The sequence below is a fragment of the Hippoglossus stenolepis genome, chromosome 14 (genome assembly GCF_022539355.2).
Source record: "Hippoglossus stenolepis isolate QCI-W04-F060 chromosome 14, HSTE1.2, whole genome shotgun sequence".
NCBI lineage: Eukaryota > Metazoa > Chordata > Actinopteri > Pleuronectiformes > Pleuronectidae > Hippoglossus > Hippoglossus stenolepis.
This window is the reverse complement of record NC_061496.1, coordinates 9,477,820-9,490,352: the sequence shown is the minus strand read 5'-3', so window position 1 is coordinate 9,490,352 and position 12,533 is coordinate 9,477,820. Positions and strand designations below refer to the sequence as shown.

Here is a 12,533-nt window from a genome sequence, read left to right as displayed (position 1 = left end):
CAGAAGAAATATATATATTTATACACAATAAAAACACAATAAGACATTTGAAGATATTAAAAGTGATGGTTCTCTGCAAACGACCCAATGTGGAATAAAAGTCAAAACATAAAAGCAAGAAAAACCAACAACACAACGAAAGAATGAGGAATAATTAATAAATAAATAAAAATTCTTTGTTTGAAAAACACCAAATTGATAATCACTTATCAAAACTGTTTTAGTTCATTCATTCCTCTGATAATTGACAGTCCAAACTAATTAATTAATTGACAAACAAACCAAATGTTTTAACTCATCAGTTTGTCCACTGTTGGGAGTTGTTTTTAAAAAGCAAAGTATTAGTAAATATTGATTGTAAAGTAAATTTAAACGTATGTTGGTAAATGTACTAAGTTAAATTTGAACATTGCAGAAAAGCTGCTTAAAGGACAGAAGAGGCCTCAACCTTAAATGAAGGGATTGTAAATGACCAGTGGTTCCCTCCACATCACTGAACAAACTAGAATTGAATTATATAATATTCATTCTGTGTCTAAGGGTCCAGTTTTCCTGTACGATGACAATAATGAGGTGTCGTGTTTGTTTTTCCAGAGAGTGAGAATTTCCCTGCTCCTTTGGGCAAGGCAGCCAGCAGGCGAGGACGGAGCGAGAGTGGAGGTGGTGAGAGTTGTTCAAAGTGATCTGAAGCAAAGCCTCAACAGCCTTCACTGTGAGGAATGTAACCAACATCTGCTGCTCCCATTACTGACAAATACAAACACACACACACACACACACACACACGTATACATTCTCTCTTTACCAACCGTGGACAATTGGACTATATGACAACGAAAAGTTAAATGAAATAAAACGTTCACTTTATTTTTTTGACAAATATCTACGTGATGAGACTACTTTACTAACAGTAATAAGGGTTGAAATCTAAACCTCAAACCTTCAAACTGTCCTCACACACTACGAGACATCCACTTAGTCAATGTCTCTGGATTTTTACTTTGGATGTTGGACATAAAATACTCAGAGCCTCGTAAATATTGAACCCACATCCTCAGAACTTCCAAGAACTCCCATGACATACCTTATTTATTCGCCCTGAGAAAACTGAGCTCCATTTTTTTTTTAAAACTCCTTTAAAGCTTCATGTGGGTGTTGCTGGTAAGTTCATGGAGGATTGAACCCACGACGTCAAAACGTTAAATTCACTGAGCCGCATGAAAACCAAACCACAGAGCTTCCAAACTGTCTTTAATAGGATGAGGTATTCAGCAGAAGGACAGGTCGTCTCTTTGTCTTTGAGCAAATATCCAATATCAAAATCTACACTGTGTAAAAGGTCAAAAATGCAATGTTAAACAAAATGGAAAAAATCCTGGATCCACCCCTTTGTTAGAATCCGTCCCAAAATTTTATGAGATCTTTCCTGGCTCATTTCACATCCTTCCGCCAAGTTTCAAGAAAAGCAATTTTTGCGTAATCGTGCTAACAGACAAATAAAATAATTCAAGTGTCTCTATTCGAACATCTCTGGAAGTTAAAGGACCTCATGCAAGTTTTAAGATGTCGGTTTGAACTTCCATGGATTTTGTCGTCCGGCACCTGCAGGAAATATTCAAGGGCTCTCAAGGAAATTAGTTTGACAAAATATTTTTACAATGTTATTTGTAAACACTGAGGTTGATCCTTTTGAGGCTCAGTGACGTCCAAAACCCAAAGTGACGATTGAAAAGGACTGGAGCGAAGGGGTCTGCATCAGGGTCTGGTTCAGGGTCTGGTTCAGGGTCTGGTCAGAAAACCAACCGACCAAAAACCCAATTTGTATTTGTAGAAAACACACAGAGACTGATGCCTCTATAATATGTGAGGGACCATGTTGTGAGCATGTTGTGCAATTCAATCCCTGTCCTTGTTTTCCTGGACTTCTCTACTAAGTGATTTGCAGGACATAGGGTTGGGGATGTGAGTCAGGGAGTAAGGGGTGTGGGTGGGGGATTTGGGGCGGCGGTATAAAACCCAAGCAGGGGACAAAAGGACGAAAACTATGCTGGAACCAGGTTTGCACGAGGAGCACTGACACTGAGCTCAAGGACGGAGCGAGAGCGAGACGAGACGTGAAGATGGCCAGAGGTAAAACCATCCTGTGGCTCCTGGTCCTGACCTGTGTGCTCTCCATGGGAGGACACGTCACAGAGGGACAGAGAGGTGAGACACAAAACCCTGTTCTACCTCTTATACTTGTTTTAGTAGGTCAGGACCTGTGCTGTCCCCATTTCACTACATGACAAACATAAAAAAGACAGATGATGATGTGACAAATCACAAAAGCACATCATCAATATAGAATCTCATCTGAAAAGCTAAAACACAAACTTTGTGCTGGAGAACATTCAAATTAAAACTGATTGATCTAACTTGAAAGCTGCTGAACACGAGGACTGAAAACGTCCTTTAAACTAATCAGAATTAATCTGCTTTATTTGTTTGCAAAACAACGTCATCTTATTCTTATTTTCTTTATTTTTATTCGTACCTCATCACGTAGCCACGTATTTGACTTTTACTCGATCGCCGCGTGAAGGATCCCACCAACCTTTCTATTAGCAGAGTGATTTATCTGCAGCTCTGAGGAATTCATTCAGTAAACAGAGTTGCTGCTAATGAGAAGAACACATTTCCTGAGCTTCCCGCTCAGCAGCTCTCGGCCCTCGTACGGCTCCTCAGGGGGCAGCGTCTGAAGTGATTGAAGGAGGGATGTTGGGGTCTTTGGGTCAGATAAGTACAAGCAGTGCGATCAGACGTCTCTTCAACACTGGTTTCCAGGTTGATTTTGGAGATTTGGGAATCTGACAAATTGTAAAACTGGTATAATTAATGTTTTTATAATGACGATGTCTCAAAAGGTAACGTGAAAACAATGTGACAATGAGAACAGAAAACTATCCCCTGAACTGGTTCATAACTTCTGCTTAGTTTTGGTGCTCAGCAGCAACCAGAAGACGGGTGAACATTTAGCAGGAGATAAATAAAAAAAAAGAGGATGAATCTTGTGACCAGAAACAAAACTCTGCTCTGTAACTGTCGGATTGAATTTCGGATTTTTTTTATCAGCCAATCACAAGACAACTAGGCCTTATGATTCAAATTCACAAGAAATTATTTCTTTATTTTTTTTAATACAATCAAATTTTATTCGTGGAGCGCCAAATCCTAACATGCATTATCTCAGGGCACTTTACATATTTAAGGTCAAGACCCTAAAAATATCACAGAAACCAAACAGTTCCCACAATAAGCAGCACTTTGGTGACTGCGGAGAGAAAACACTCATTACCAGAGCAGAACCAGACTCAGTGTGGCCGTCTACCTCGACCGGTTGGGGTGAGCGGGGAACAGAAGTTATTGTAGGACAGCTGAGATGCTTGAAACTTGATATTCTTCACGGAAAATCCAGATCATATGGAGAGGTGGGACTCTTAGTGCGTTACTCGTAGAAACACAAGGACGCCCACGGACTGTAGTTCCTGTAAGCATGCAGCCTGATATCTTCCAGAGAATCTTGTATCATTCTGTATCTGGAAAATCGATCAAATCATCAGTGACTCCCGTGGATGTGTGGGCTGTGGATACACATGAGGTCTGTGGTGACTCAGGAATGTCAGGTATTGGAGTTTGGTATCAGACAGGCAGTGGGTCCTCTTGTTGAGGAGGACGTGTGTTGGACACTTGGCCGTTAGAGGACGTTCACCCTTTTTGGCATGAGCTAAAATTGAAACAACACGCAGCTGCCATTGGAAACATCATGGCAACCCCCCAAAAGTGGAGTTGAAGCATCTCAATCACCCCCTGGTGGCTTGCTGCAGAATGGGTCATAAATCCTGCCTCCTCCATGTTAACAAATGGGACATGGACCAAATTCAAAGTGCAAATTAAATACATTTTTCTGGAAAAAAAAATTCTGTCATTTTCAGAAGTTCTTGTCACACAGGTGTTTGATCAAGTGCTCATGTTTCCATGAAGCTTGGTTTTAATTAGTTATTTGATGGTGAAACCTGATGATTGACAGCTGAGACTGACTTGCGATTGGTCAAGTGTATTGACAGGACCTTGCTTTGGCTCCATCTCCCGATCGCTCACTCACCCATCCATTTATTTCACCTATATCGCTTATTGGATGGATGGATCTCACATACACTTATTTCTGTATTGATGTCAGTCTAACCATATGTTGAATTTTTTCATATCCAGATGGAGAAATCATCAGTCAGATTAAATTGACGAACATTGCGCTGGCTGAGATTAAAGAGCTTCTGAAACAACAGGTAAACCACCTTCACTCACACAGTCAGCAGCTCCACCCTCTTTATCAGCTGTGCTCCGTGCTTCTTAGCTGCAGATACATGTGACACTGAGCTAAATGTTAAACGCACCTCTGATCATGATCAATACATAAATCAATAAATCATAAAGGTTAAAGAGCAGGGGCAGTGTGTTGGAGAAGACACTGTCAGTGCTCAGTGTGGGTGTGTATTTACTGTTTGATAATAAGTTATTGATCCTTTGTGTTTTCAGATTAAAGAGATCGTTTTCATGAAGAACACAGTGATGGAGTGTGAAGCCTGTGGTGAGTTGATCTGCCAAACACAAATTCTCATCAGTACTTATTAACTTCTGTTTCCCTAGATTCAATTTAGATAGTTAAAGACTTACAACACAAATACATGAATATTATTAGGAGAGAACACTGTATTACGTATCTGTGTTAATGGAAGTTTAATATCTTTGCATGGATTTGAGTCAATGCACCAAGACAGAAGATACTCACCTATCATCTCTCTCCTCAGGGATGGGAGGAATGAAGCCCCGTCCCTCCTGTGTCCCCAACCCCTGCCACCCGGGGGTGACGTGCATGGAGACGCCTCAGGGTCCAAAGTGTGGACCCTGTCCTGACGGTATGGAGGGTAACGGTACCCACTGCTCGGACGTGGACGAGGTACGTCAGAGGAAATAAAACTGTATTATATCATTTTACAACATAACACAGTATGATATGATAAGTTACATCACATTAATATACCTACAATATTCAAGATATATGAAACAATATGAGATATAATATGAGATGATCTGAAAGTGCACTTATCAGGTTAGTTAGTTAGATAGATACTCTTACAACATCCTGAGGTGTGCATCTGTTTACTGTGTCTCTGTGTTGTATGTAGTGTACAGTGATGCCGTGCCACATGGGTGTGCGTTGCATCAACACCTCCCCGGGCTTCCGCTGTGGCTCCTGTCCTGCTGGATACACTGGGCCCCAGGTGCAGGGCGTCGGCTTCGCATACGCCACCGCCAACAAGCAGGTCAGCCACGGTGAACACACACACACACACACACACACACAGTTCATCTTTTTTAAACTGCAAATTCCACTATCACTATTACAACAGAAGGAAACAATAACGTAACAAAAAAAATATTTAATTCATTTTAACACATCACAGCCTTTTTTGTAATTTTATTTATTGTATTAGGATCTCAGGTTTATGCACATATGCTAACTGCTAATTTCAGTTGTGTGTAATAATGGCGTACTAGTACTTATTAATAGTAGTATTGCATAAAATATCAATATCAATACTAAATTAAAAAAATTATTGTTTGGTCGTGGATCAAGAAAAAGTTCAAGACTGATTATCTACTCAAGAGTCAGATACCTACAGTGATAACTACACAATGTTATCTTTTTACAATTATCAAGATGCTGAATAAAAAAAGATTTAACACCTCCTCACTCCGGTCCTGTACGTTACAGTATATTTCAAACAAAGTGCACTGGACTGCACCTTGATCCTCAACACTTCACTTCACTTTCTTTCTGCCTCCTGGTCCAGTCCTGACGTGGAAGCCTTTAACCTTAACTTTTAACCTTCTTTCTTCCCTGTTTCAAGGTGTGCAAGGACATCAACGAGTGTGAGGGCCCCAACAACAGAGGCTGTGTAGAAAACTCAGTCTGCATGAACACACCTGTGAGTATAAACACGAGGAATCGCTGACTGTCATGTTTGAGGGAAATCTGCAGCTAATATAAAACTTCATAGCACCGACGCCCCACAGCAAGAAGCTCCCGGTTCGAATCCCAGCTTGGCCCGGACCTTTCTTTGTGGAGTTTCTCTAAGTGTCTGTGTGGGTTTTCTCCGAGTACTCCGGCTTCCTTCCACAGTACAAAGACATGCTGATTGGTGTTAGGTTAATTGATGACTCTAAATTGTCCGTAGGTGTGAATGTGAGTGTGGATTTTTAGCTGCTTTCAGACATGTACTGAATTTCCAGACATTCTCCGGAGGGGCTGCACAACAGTAGGAGATTCTCCGCAGGATTCATCGCGAGCAAGTGGGCCTAGGTGACGTTTAAAAGAAACGATAAAAAAAATAACCAAAAAGATTACCAATATCTGGGACACCCATAATTTGGTGATAAATGCAGTGTGTCGATGTGCTGTAAACAAAAACACATGATCTGCAGCAGAAATAATACGTTACATCCTGCCTCTGCCTGCTGCTCCACCCCTCACCTTCACTCTACGGAGATTTCTGTGTTGTTGTGAACACGTCTAAAGACCAGGCCTTGACACCCGAGTCTGATTGGACAATGACAGTTCAATCACAAAGCAGAGTCCCATCAGAAGGCAGTTTGTCCTATTGGCTGAAAGGGTGGGAACTTCAATGACACTGATGCTCATGGACTCAGTACATTTATGTATCGTCAGGGCTCGTTCAGGTGCGGCCCCTGTAAGACGGGCTACATTGGCGATCAGCGACGTGGCTGCAAGCCTGAAAGAGCCTGTGGGAACGGCCAGCCCAACCCCTGCCACGCCAGCGCCGAGTGCATCGTTCATCGAGAGGGAAAGATCGAGTGTCAGGTGAACAAATTCAACCTTTAGTCATCTTCTCTCAGAGCAAAAGTTCACATTTTTACATTTTCACTTTATTACAAATTGTTTTGAAGGAGTCAGGTAGAGTATTAAATGTATAACAGTAGCAGCTGAGCTCATATGAAGCTGAAAACCATTTTTGAGGCAACTCTTTGAAATAGAACTTTCAGCACTTGTGCCAGATCTTGTAAAACCACAGGCCTGTTTGAAGACTTAAGCCCATCTGACGATGTTTGCAGTGCACAACAGGGCCAAAGAAAACAGTCTGCACAGTTCATAAAACCTTTTCCATCCTCGCAGTGCGGAGTTGGATGGGCTGGTAACGGCTACCTCTGTGGCTCTGACATTGACATTGATGGTATCCCCGATGAGAAACTGGAGTGTCCTGAGAAGAACTGTAACAAGGTAAACCTCCTCTATGTCCAAGATAAAAAAACAGGCTGTGTTAGTCATCTGCAGAGAATAACGTATGCACATGTTGTATGTAGATGGAGATACACTGTATGTAAGTGGACTTTAGTCGACTCTTTGTCGGACACTGATAATGATCCTTAAGTTCTCTTAAAGTAAAAGTTTGAAGTGTACTAGAAACAACACTTATACCAACATGGGGTGCTAAAATGAAAAACTGAGTCTAACTTCTTTCTTTAATCTACTTTTCTTAACTTTTTTGTACCTGATTCTTCTTGAATTAACAGTGAGCAAATTTCTCCACAGGATAATTGTCTCACTGTTCCCAACTCTGGTCAAGATGATGCAGACAGTGACGGAATGGGAGACGCCTGCGACGAGGACGCAGATGGAGACGGGATCCTCAACATGCAGGTTCATGCATAAAAGAATGAGATGAAAATGAATCAGGTTTAAAAGAGATGCAAATGAGAGGGATTCAACGTCACCTGCAGAGACTAAAAGACCTTTGTTGCAGGATAACTGTGTGTTGGTGCCCAACGTGGATCAGAGGAACATCGATGAGGACGACTTCGGCGACGCCTGTGACAACTGCCGTGCTGTGAAAAACAACGACCAAAAAGACACAGATGTGGACAAATTTGGTGACGAGTGCGATGAAGATATTGATGGCGATGGTGAGTGAGCCATATATATATCATGACGTTATTTGAGTCTTTTGGTCATTATTGAAAATCCAGAATTCTGATGTTGGAATAGGCTTTTTTTCCTTCACTGATATTATATATATTACATATGTAAAACTACAGTAAAAAAAAAAACGGGCTGGACTTTGAATATTCACTAATCATTTTAATTTCAGGAATCCTCAATTACCAGGATAACTGCAAACGGGTTCCCAACGCCGACCAGAAAGATCGAGATGGAGACAAAGTGGGAGACGCCTGCGACAGTTGTCCTTATGTTCCCAACCCCGACCAGGTCAGACGTCTCTTGTTTCTGGAAACAAAGCAACAACAAAACACCACAACATTTTATCAGCATGTTGTTTACCTTTAGTTTGCAGGTTTCAAAACCACGTGTCTTTGGACTGTTTGGCTTTCCATACTTTTTCACTTTTGGTTGCATATACCTCTCTCATATTGACAAACTAAACTTAATAGTGTACGTGTCCAAACATCGTAACAGTAATTCAAACACAAAATTTCCCTGGAAGAATTTTTCATTCCACGGAGCAGTAACATCTGAGAGAAAAACTTAAATTCCTGTTTTTGCATGTTAATCAACAGATGGACGCGGATAACGACTTGATCGGAGACCCCTGCGACACCAACAAGGACAGGTATCGTGTGGGCTAATCAGTCGCATCACAGATATTTCTCTGACTAACGAGAAATAAAAATAACCAAACCAAACTGTCCTCGATCCAGTGACGGTGACGGCCACCAGGACTCTCGGGACAACTGCCCAGCTGTCATCAACAGCTCTCAGCTCGACACAGACAAAGACGGAAAGGGAGACGAGTGTGACGACGATGACGACAACGACGGCATCCCTGACCTGCTGCCACCCGGTCCTGATAACTGCCGCCTGATCCCGAACCCTCTGCAGGAGGACTCTGATGGTGGGTTCCTCTCCTGACACATTAACCGAGAAATTCTAATCCATTCTAAAACTCTTTTATTGCAATGATCTTCTCAGGCAATGGTGTGGGTAACGTATGTGAAAGGGATTTCGACAACGACACCATTGTCGACTCCATTGATGTTTGTCCAGAAAATGCTGAGGTCACCCTCACAGACTTCAGAGAGTACCAGACCGTCGTTTTAGATCCAGAGGGAGATGCACAGATCGACCCCAACTGGGTGGTGCTGAACCAGGTGGAGTAGTTGTTTTTTCATTTTCTGTTGTTGTATTTCAATTTTGTGTCCCAAAATATTTCTTCATCTGAGTAAATCCCTATTAAACCCATGTTTATTGTTTGTGCAGGGACGAGAGATCGTCCAGACGATGAACAGTGATCCTGGGTTGGCTGTTGGTAAGTGCAGTCTATCGTCTATTTAAAAGAATAGAATTTACATTTTGGAAAATTAAAACTGTGAAACAATCTTTCTATGAAAAGTATGGACTCTCCAGTAGCTGTTGGTCCATCAAGATAAATAGCTACAGACATTTTTTCTCCCAGGTTACACTGCTTTCAGCGGTGTGGACTTTGAAGGGACATTTCATGTAAATACGGTCACAGACGACGACTACGCAGGATTTATCTTCGGCTACCAGGACAGCTCCAGTTTCTACGTGGTGATGTGGAAGCAAGTGGAGCAGATCTATTGGCAGGCGAACCCGTTCAGAGCTGTGGCCGAACCCGGCATCCAACTGAAGGTAAAACCCTCATTAATTATTCCATTCCTAGATTTACTCTACCAGTATTTCTCAGTCAGAGGCTCTACAGTAAGACATCATATCTTTGTTTGGGTTAGAGGCCTGTTAGCCGAGGGTTTTGTATCTTAACTTATTGCATGTGTGTTTAAAGTTGACAATAATCCATGTTTCCTAACGATTTGAACAATAATGATCTGCTGTGATCAAAGAGTCAAGGAATCACTTTATCCAGAGACTCACACTTTGTCATTTGTGCTTTTAAAAAAAGGCAGTGAAGTCAAACACGGGTCCAGGAGAGAACCTGAGGAACGCCCTGTGGCACACCGGTGACACCAGCGACCAGGTCAAACTCCTGTGGAAAGATGCTCGTAATGTCGGCTGGAAGGACAAGACTTCGTACCGCTGGTTCCTCCAGCACCGGCCCGCTGACGGCTACATCAGGTACTGACGTTTAGGGAAATCTAATTTAGGGGATCTAAATTCCCCCTGGTGGCTGGCTGATGTGTAGGCCGCTGCCTCCTCCATGTTAACAGACGGGACATGGTCCAAGCGACACAGAATTGTTCTTTGAGATAGTTTACATAATTTTAGGTAGTTTTTAATCACACAGATTTCCGTTCAAGTGCTAAGTTTTTATGCTAAGTTTGGCTATCGCTACTACGTAGACTCCGGCTCCAAATGGGCACAAGATGGCAGCGTTCATATCTGGTATATTCTTCATTTCTGTATAGTTGGAGAAAGTGGACATGTCGACGTCGTCCATATTTAAACAAAGTCTATGGTTTGGTCCCTGACATGTTAAGCTTAGCTTAGCACAAAGACAAACTGCTAACTGCTACCAAGGAGAAAAAGAAACAGATATCGAAGCTGTTTCTATATTTGTCTTGTTTACAGACACAATAACGTAAAAATCATGACTGTATTCTTCACTGTGTGATGTTTTCAGAGTTCGTTTCTACGAGGGTCCTCAGATGGTGGCAGACACGGGCGTCATCATCGACACCACGATGAGAGGAGGCCGACTCGGAGTCTTCTGTTTCTCGCAGGAGAACATCATCTGGGCCAACCTGCGTTATCGCTGCAACGGTGAGTCCAGCGTCACAGTCGGTCCACTGTGGCCGGAAACTACTACTCTTCTTTTAGCCTCTTCTGCCGTGTCATTTCTTTTACAGCTACTTCTCTTTGATTTTGTACATTTCAAGAAAATTACTATAAGTACAAAATTTAAGTCGATTTTAACTGCGAATTAATGTTAAGTTGTTTTTTCATCTTTAACCTTCAATTGTTACAAATCCATTTGCAAATAGTCAAATATGAACTAAAAGTGTAAAATTATAATTGCACGTTTTACTCGCTTGCCAAATACAAATAAACAATGCAGGTGTGAATGCAGCCGTAGATGTTCCAGTAATGTTCCAGCTCCATGTTGAGGATATTCCTGTCGGCTGCTCGGACACTAAATTAACCTTCATGTGGTAATTTTGTTTCAGATACTCTTCCCGAGGACTTTGACACCTACAGAGCTCAGCAGGTCCATCTGGTGGGCTGATGGGACAGGGGGACACGACCCGGGAATTCAGGGAACTCTCCACTGCACAACTGAGTCCAAGAAAGAAAACCGACGAACAAAAGTCAGAGGAATGTGTCTGAAGGGAGATGAAAAGACTCGTGTTGGAGGAGAAGAAACTCTGCGGCTGTAAAAACTCCTCAGAGGGAACTAGCGATATAAAATTAAATGTTCAACAGAAATTCATCGTTTTTTCTATAGAGATGTGTCTAAAATAACGTTGCAACTAAATATCATTAACTATATTTTTACAACTGTCATTGTATTCTTCCAAACAAATAAAAGTGGATTTTAGTAAATTATGTGCAGTATCTGAATTTTAACTTCTTTTACCCTCCATCATGGAAGTGATGTTTACGTTGGCAGGATTAAGCAAAAACTACTCAGCTGACTTCCATAGAATTTTGTGGAGGGTCGGGACATGAATCAAGTAAGAACCCATTAAATGTTGGTGTGGATTTGTTTTTTAGTGTCTTTAACATTGCGAGATGTTTTTCAACATTTTTGTTGATTAGACTTTTAACTAGATGAGAATAATTCATCCATCTTGATAAGAAACAAATCTGGCATGTTTAGAGGACTGATATATATGGGTGTTTGGGAAATGAGTGAGTTATGAATAAATGTAGGGTCTTGGTGAAAGTATGTGCTCTACTGGTGCTAGTGTTGGCAGCACTGGTGATTGTTTATATTCAAATATACAGATTTTGATCAATAATCATAGAATATTAGCATTAAAATCAATTGTGAAATAATCAATTTGAGAGGTAGCTTTAAAATGCAAACATGTCAAATGCTTTAAGTGTGGGAAAAATAACCGGTATGGATGAAATCATAATGAAAAAAATAACATCTTTGAGTATTAGCAAGTGCAAGAACAGTTAAGTGTAGTATAGTAAGCGCTCCATAAATGAAGTAATATATATTATTTAACATATATTCATTCCTATCCTCTATAAACAAGGGAAAAAATGTGACTTTAACAGACGTGACCTTTTTTTTTCAAACTCAACAGCTTTTAGTGGAAATCAACAGTCTGCACATTTCACAAGCATGCACATATCCAAAATAATCTGTTAAATTTTGCATTTGGAAATACAGATTACAAAATAGAAACGATAGCAAAGACAATATACAACAGGATCGAAACATCATGCATGTCCACAGCAACACGCTGCTGCCATGTTGTCAGATGACAGTTTGTTTTTAAATTGACATTATTCTGCAAATCAAGACGTGTGC

The 12,533-nt window shown here is 41.2% G+C and overlaps 1 protein-coding gene across 1 annotated transcript; it reads left to right on the top strand.

Moving 5' to 3' along the window:
• The first annotated feature begins 1,146 nt into the window (after positions 1 to 1,146).
• LOC118120660 (cartilage oligomeric matrix protein) lies at positions 1,147 to 11,593 on the top strand. Its single transcript, XM_035175802.2, has 20 exons — positions 1,147 to 1,161; positions 2,025 to 2,205; positions 4,249 to 4,322; positions 4,573 to 4,624; positions 4,845 to 4,993; positions 5,223 to 5,360; positions 5,949 to 6,026; positions 6,767 to 6,919; positions 7,232 to 7,336; positions 7,649 to 7,756; positions 7,860 to 8,019; positions 8,205 to 8,323; positions 8,632 to 8,684; positions 8,773 to 8,966; positions 9,044 to 9,222; positions 9,332 to 9,380; positions 9,528 to 9,724; positions 9,993 to 10,165; positions 10,671 to 10,810; positions 11,215 to 11,593. The coding sequence occupies exons 1-20, from the start codon at positions 1,147 to 1,149 to the stop codon at positions 11,271 to 11,273; spliced, it is 2,376 nt and encodes a 791-aa protein (XP_035031693.2). The 3' UTR covers positions 11,274 to 11,593.
• The last annotated feature ends 940 nt before the right edge of the window (positions 11,594 to 12,533 follow it).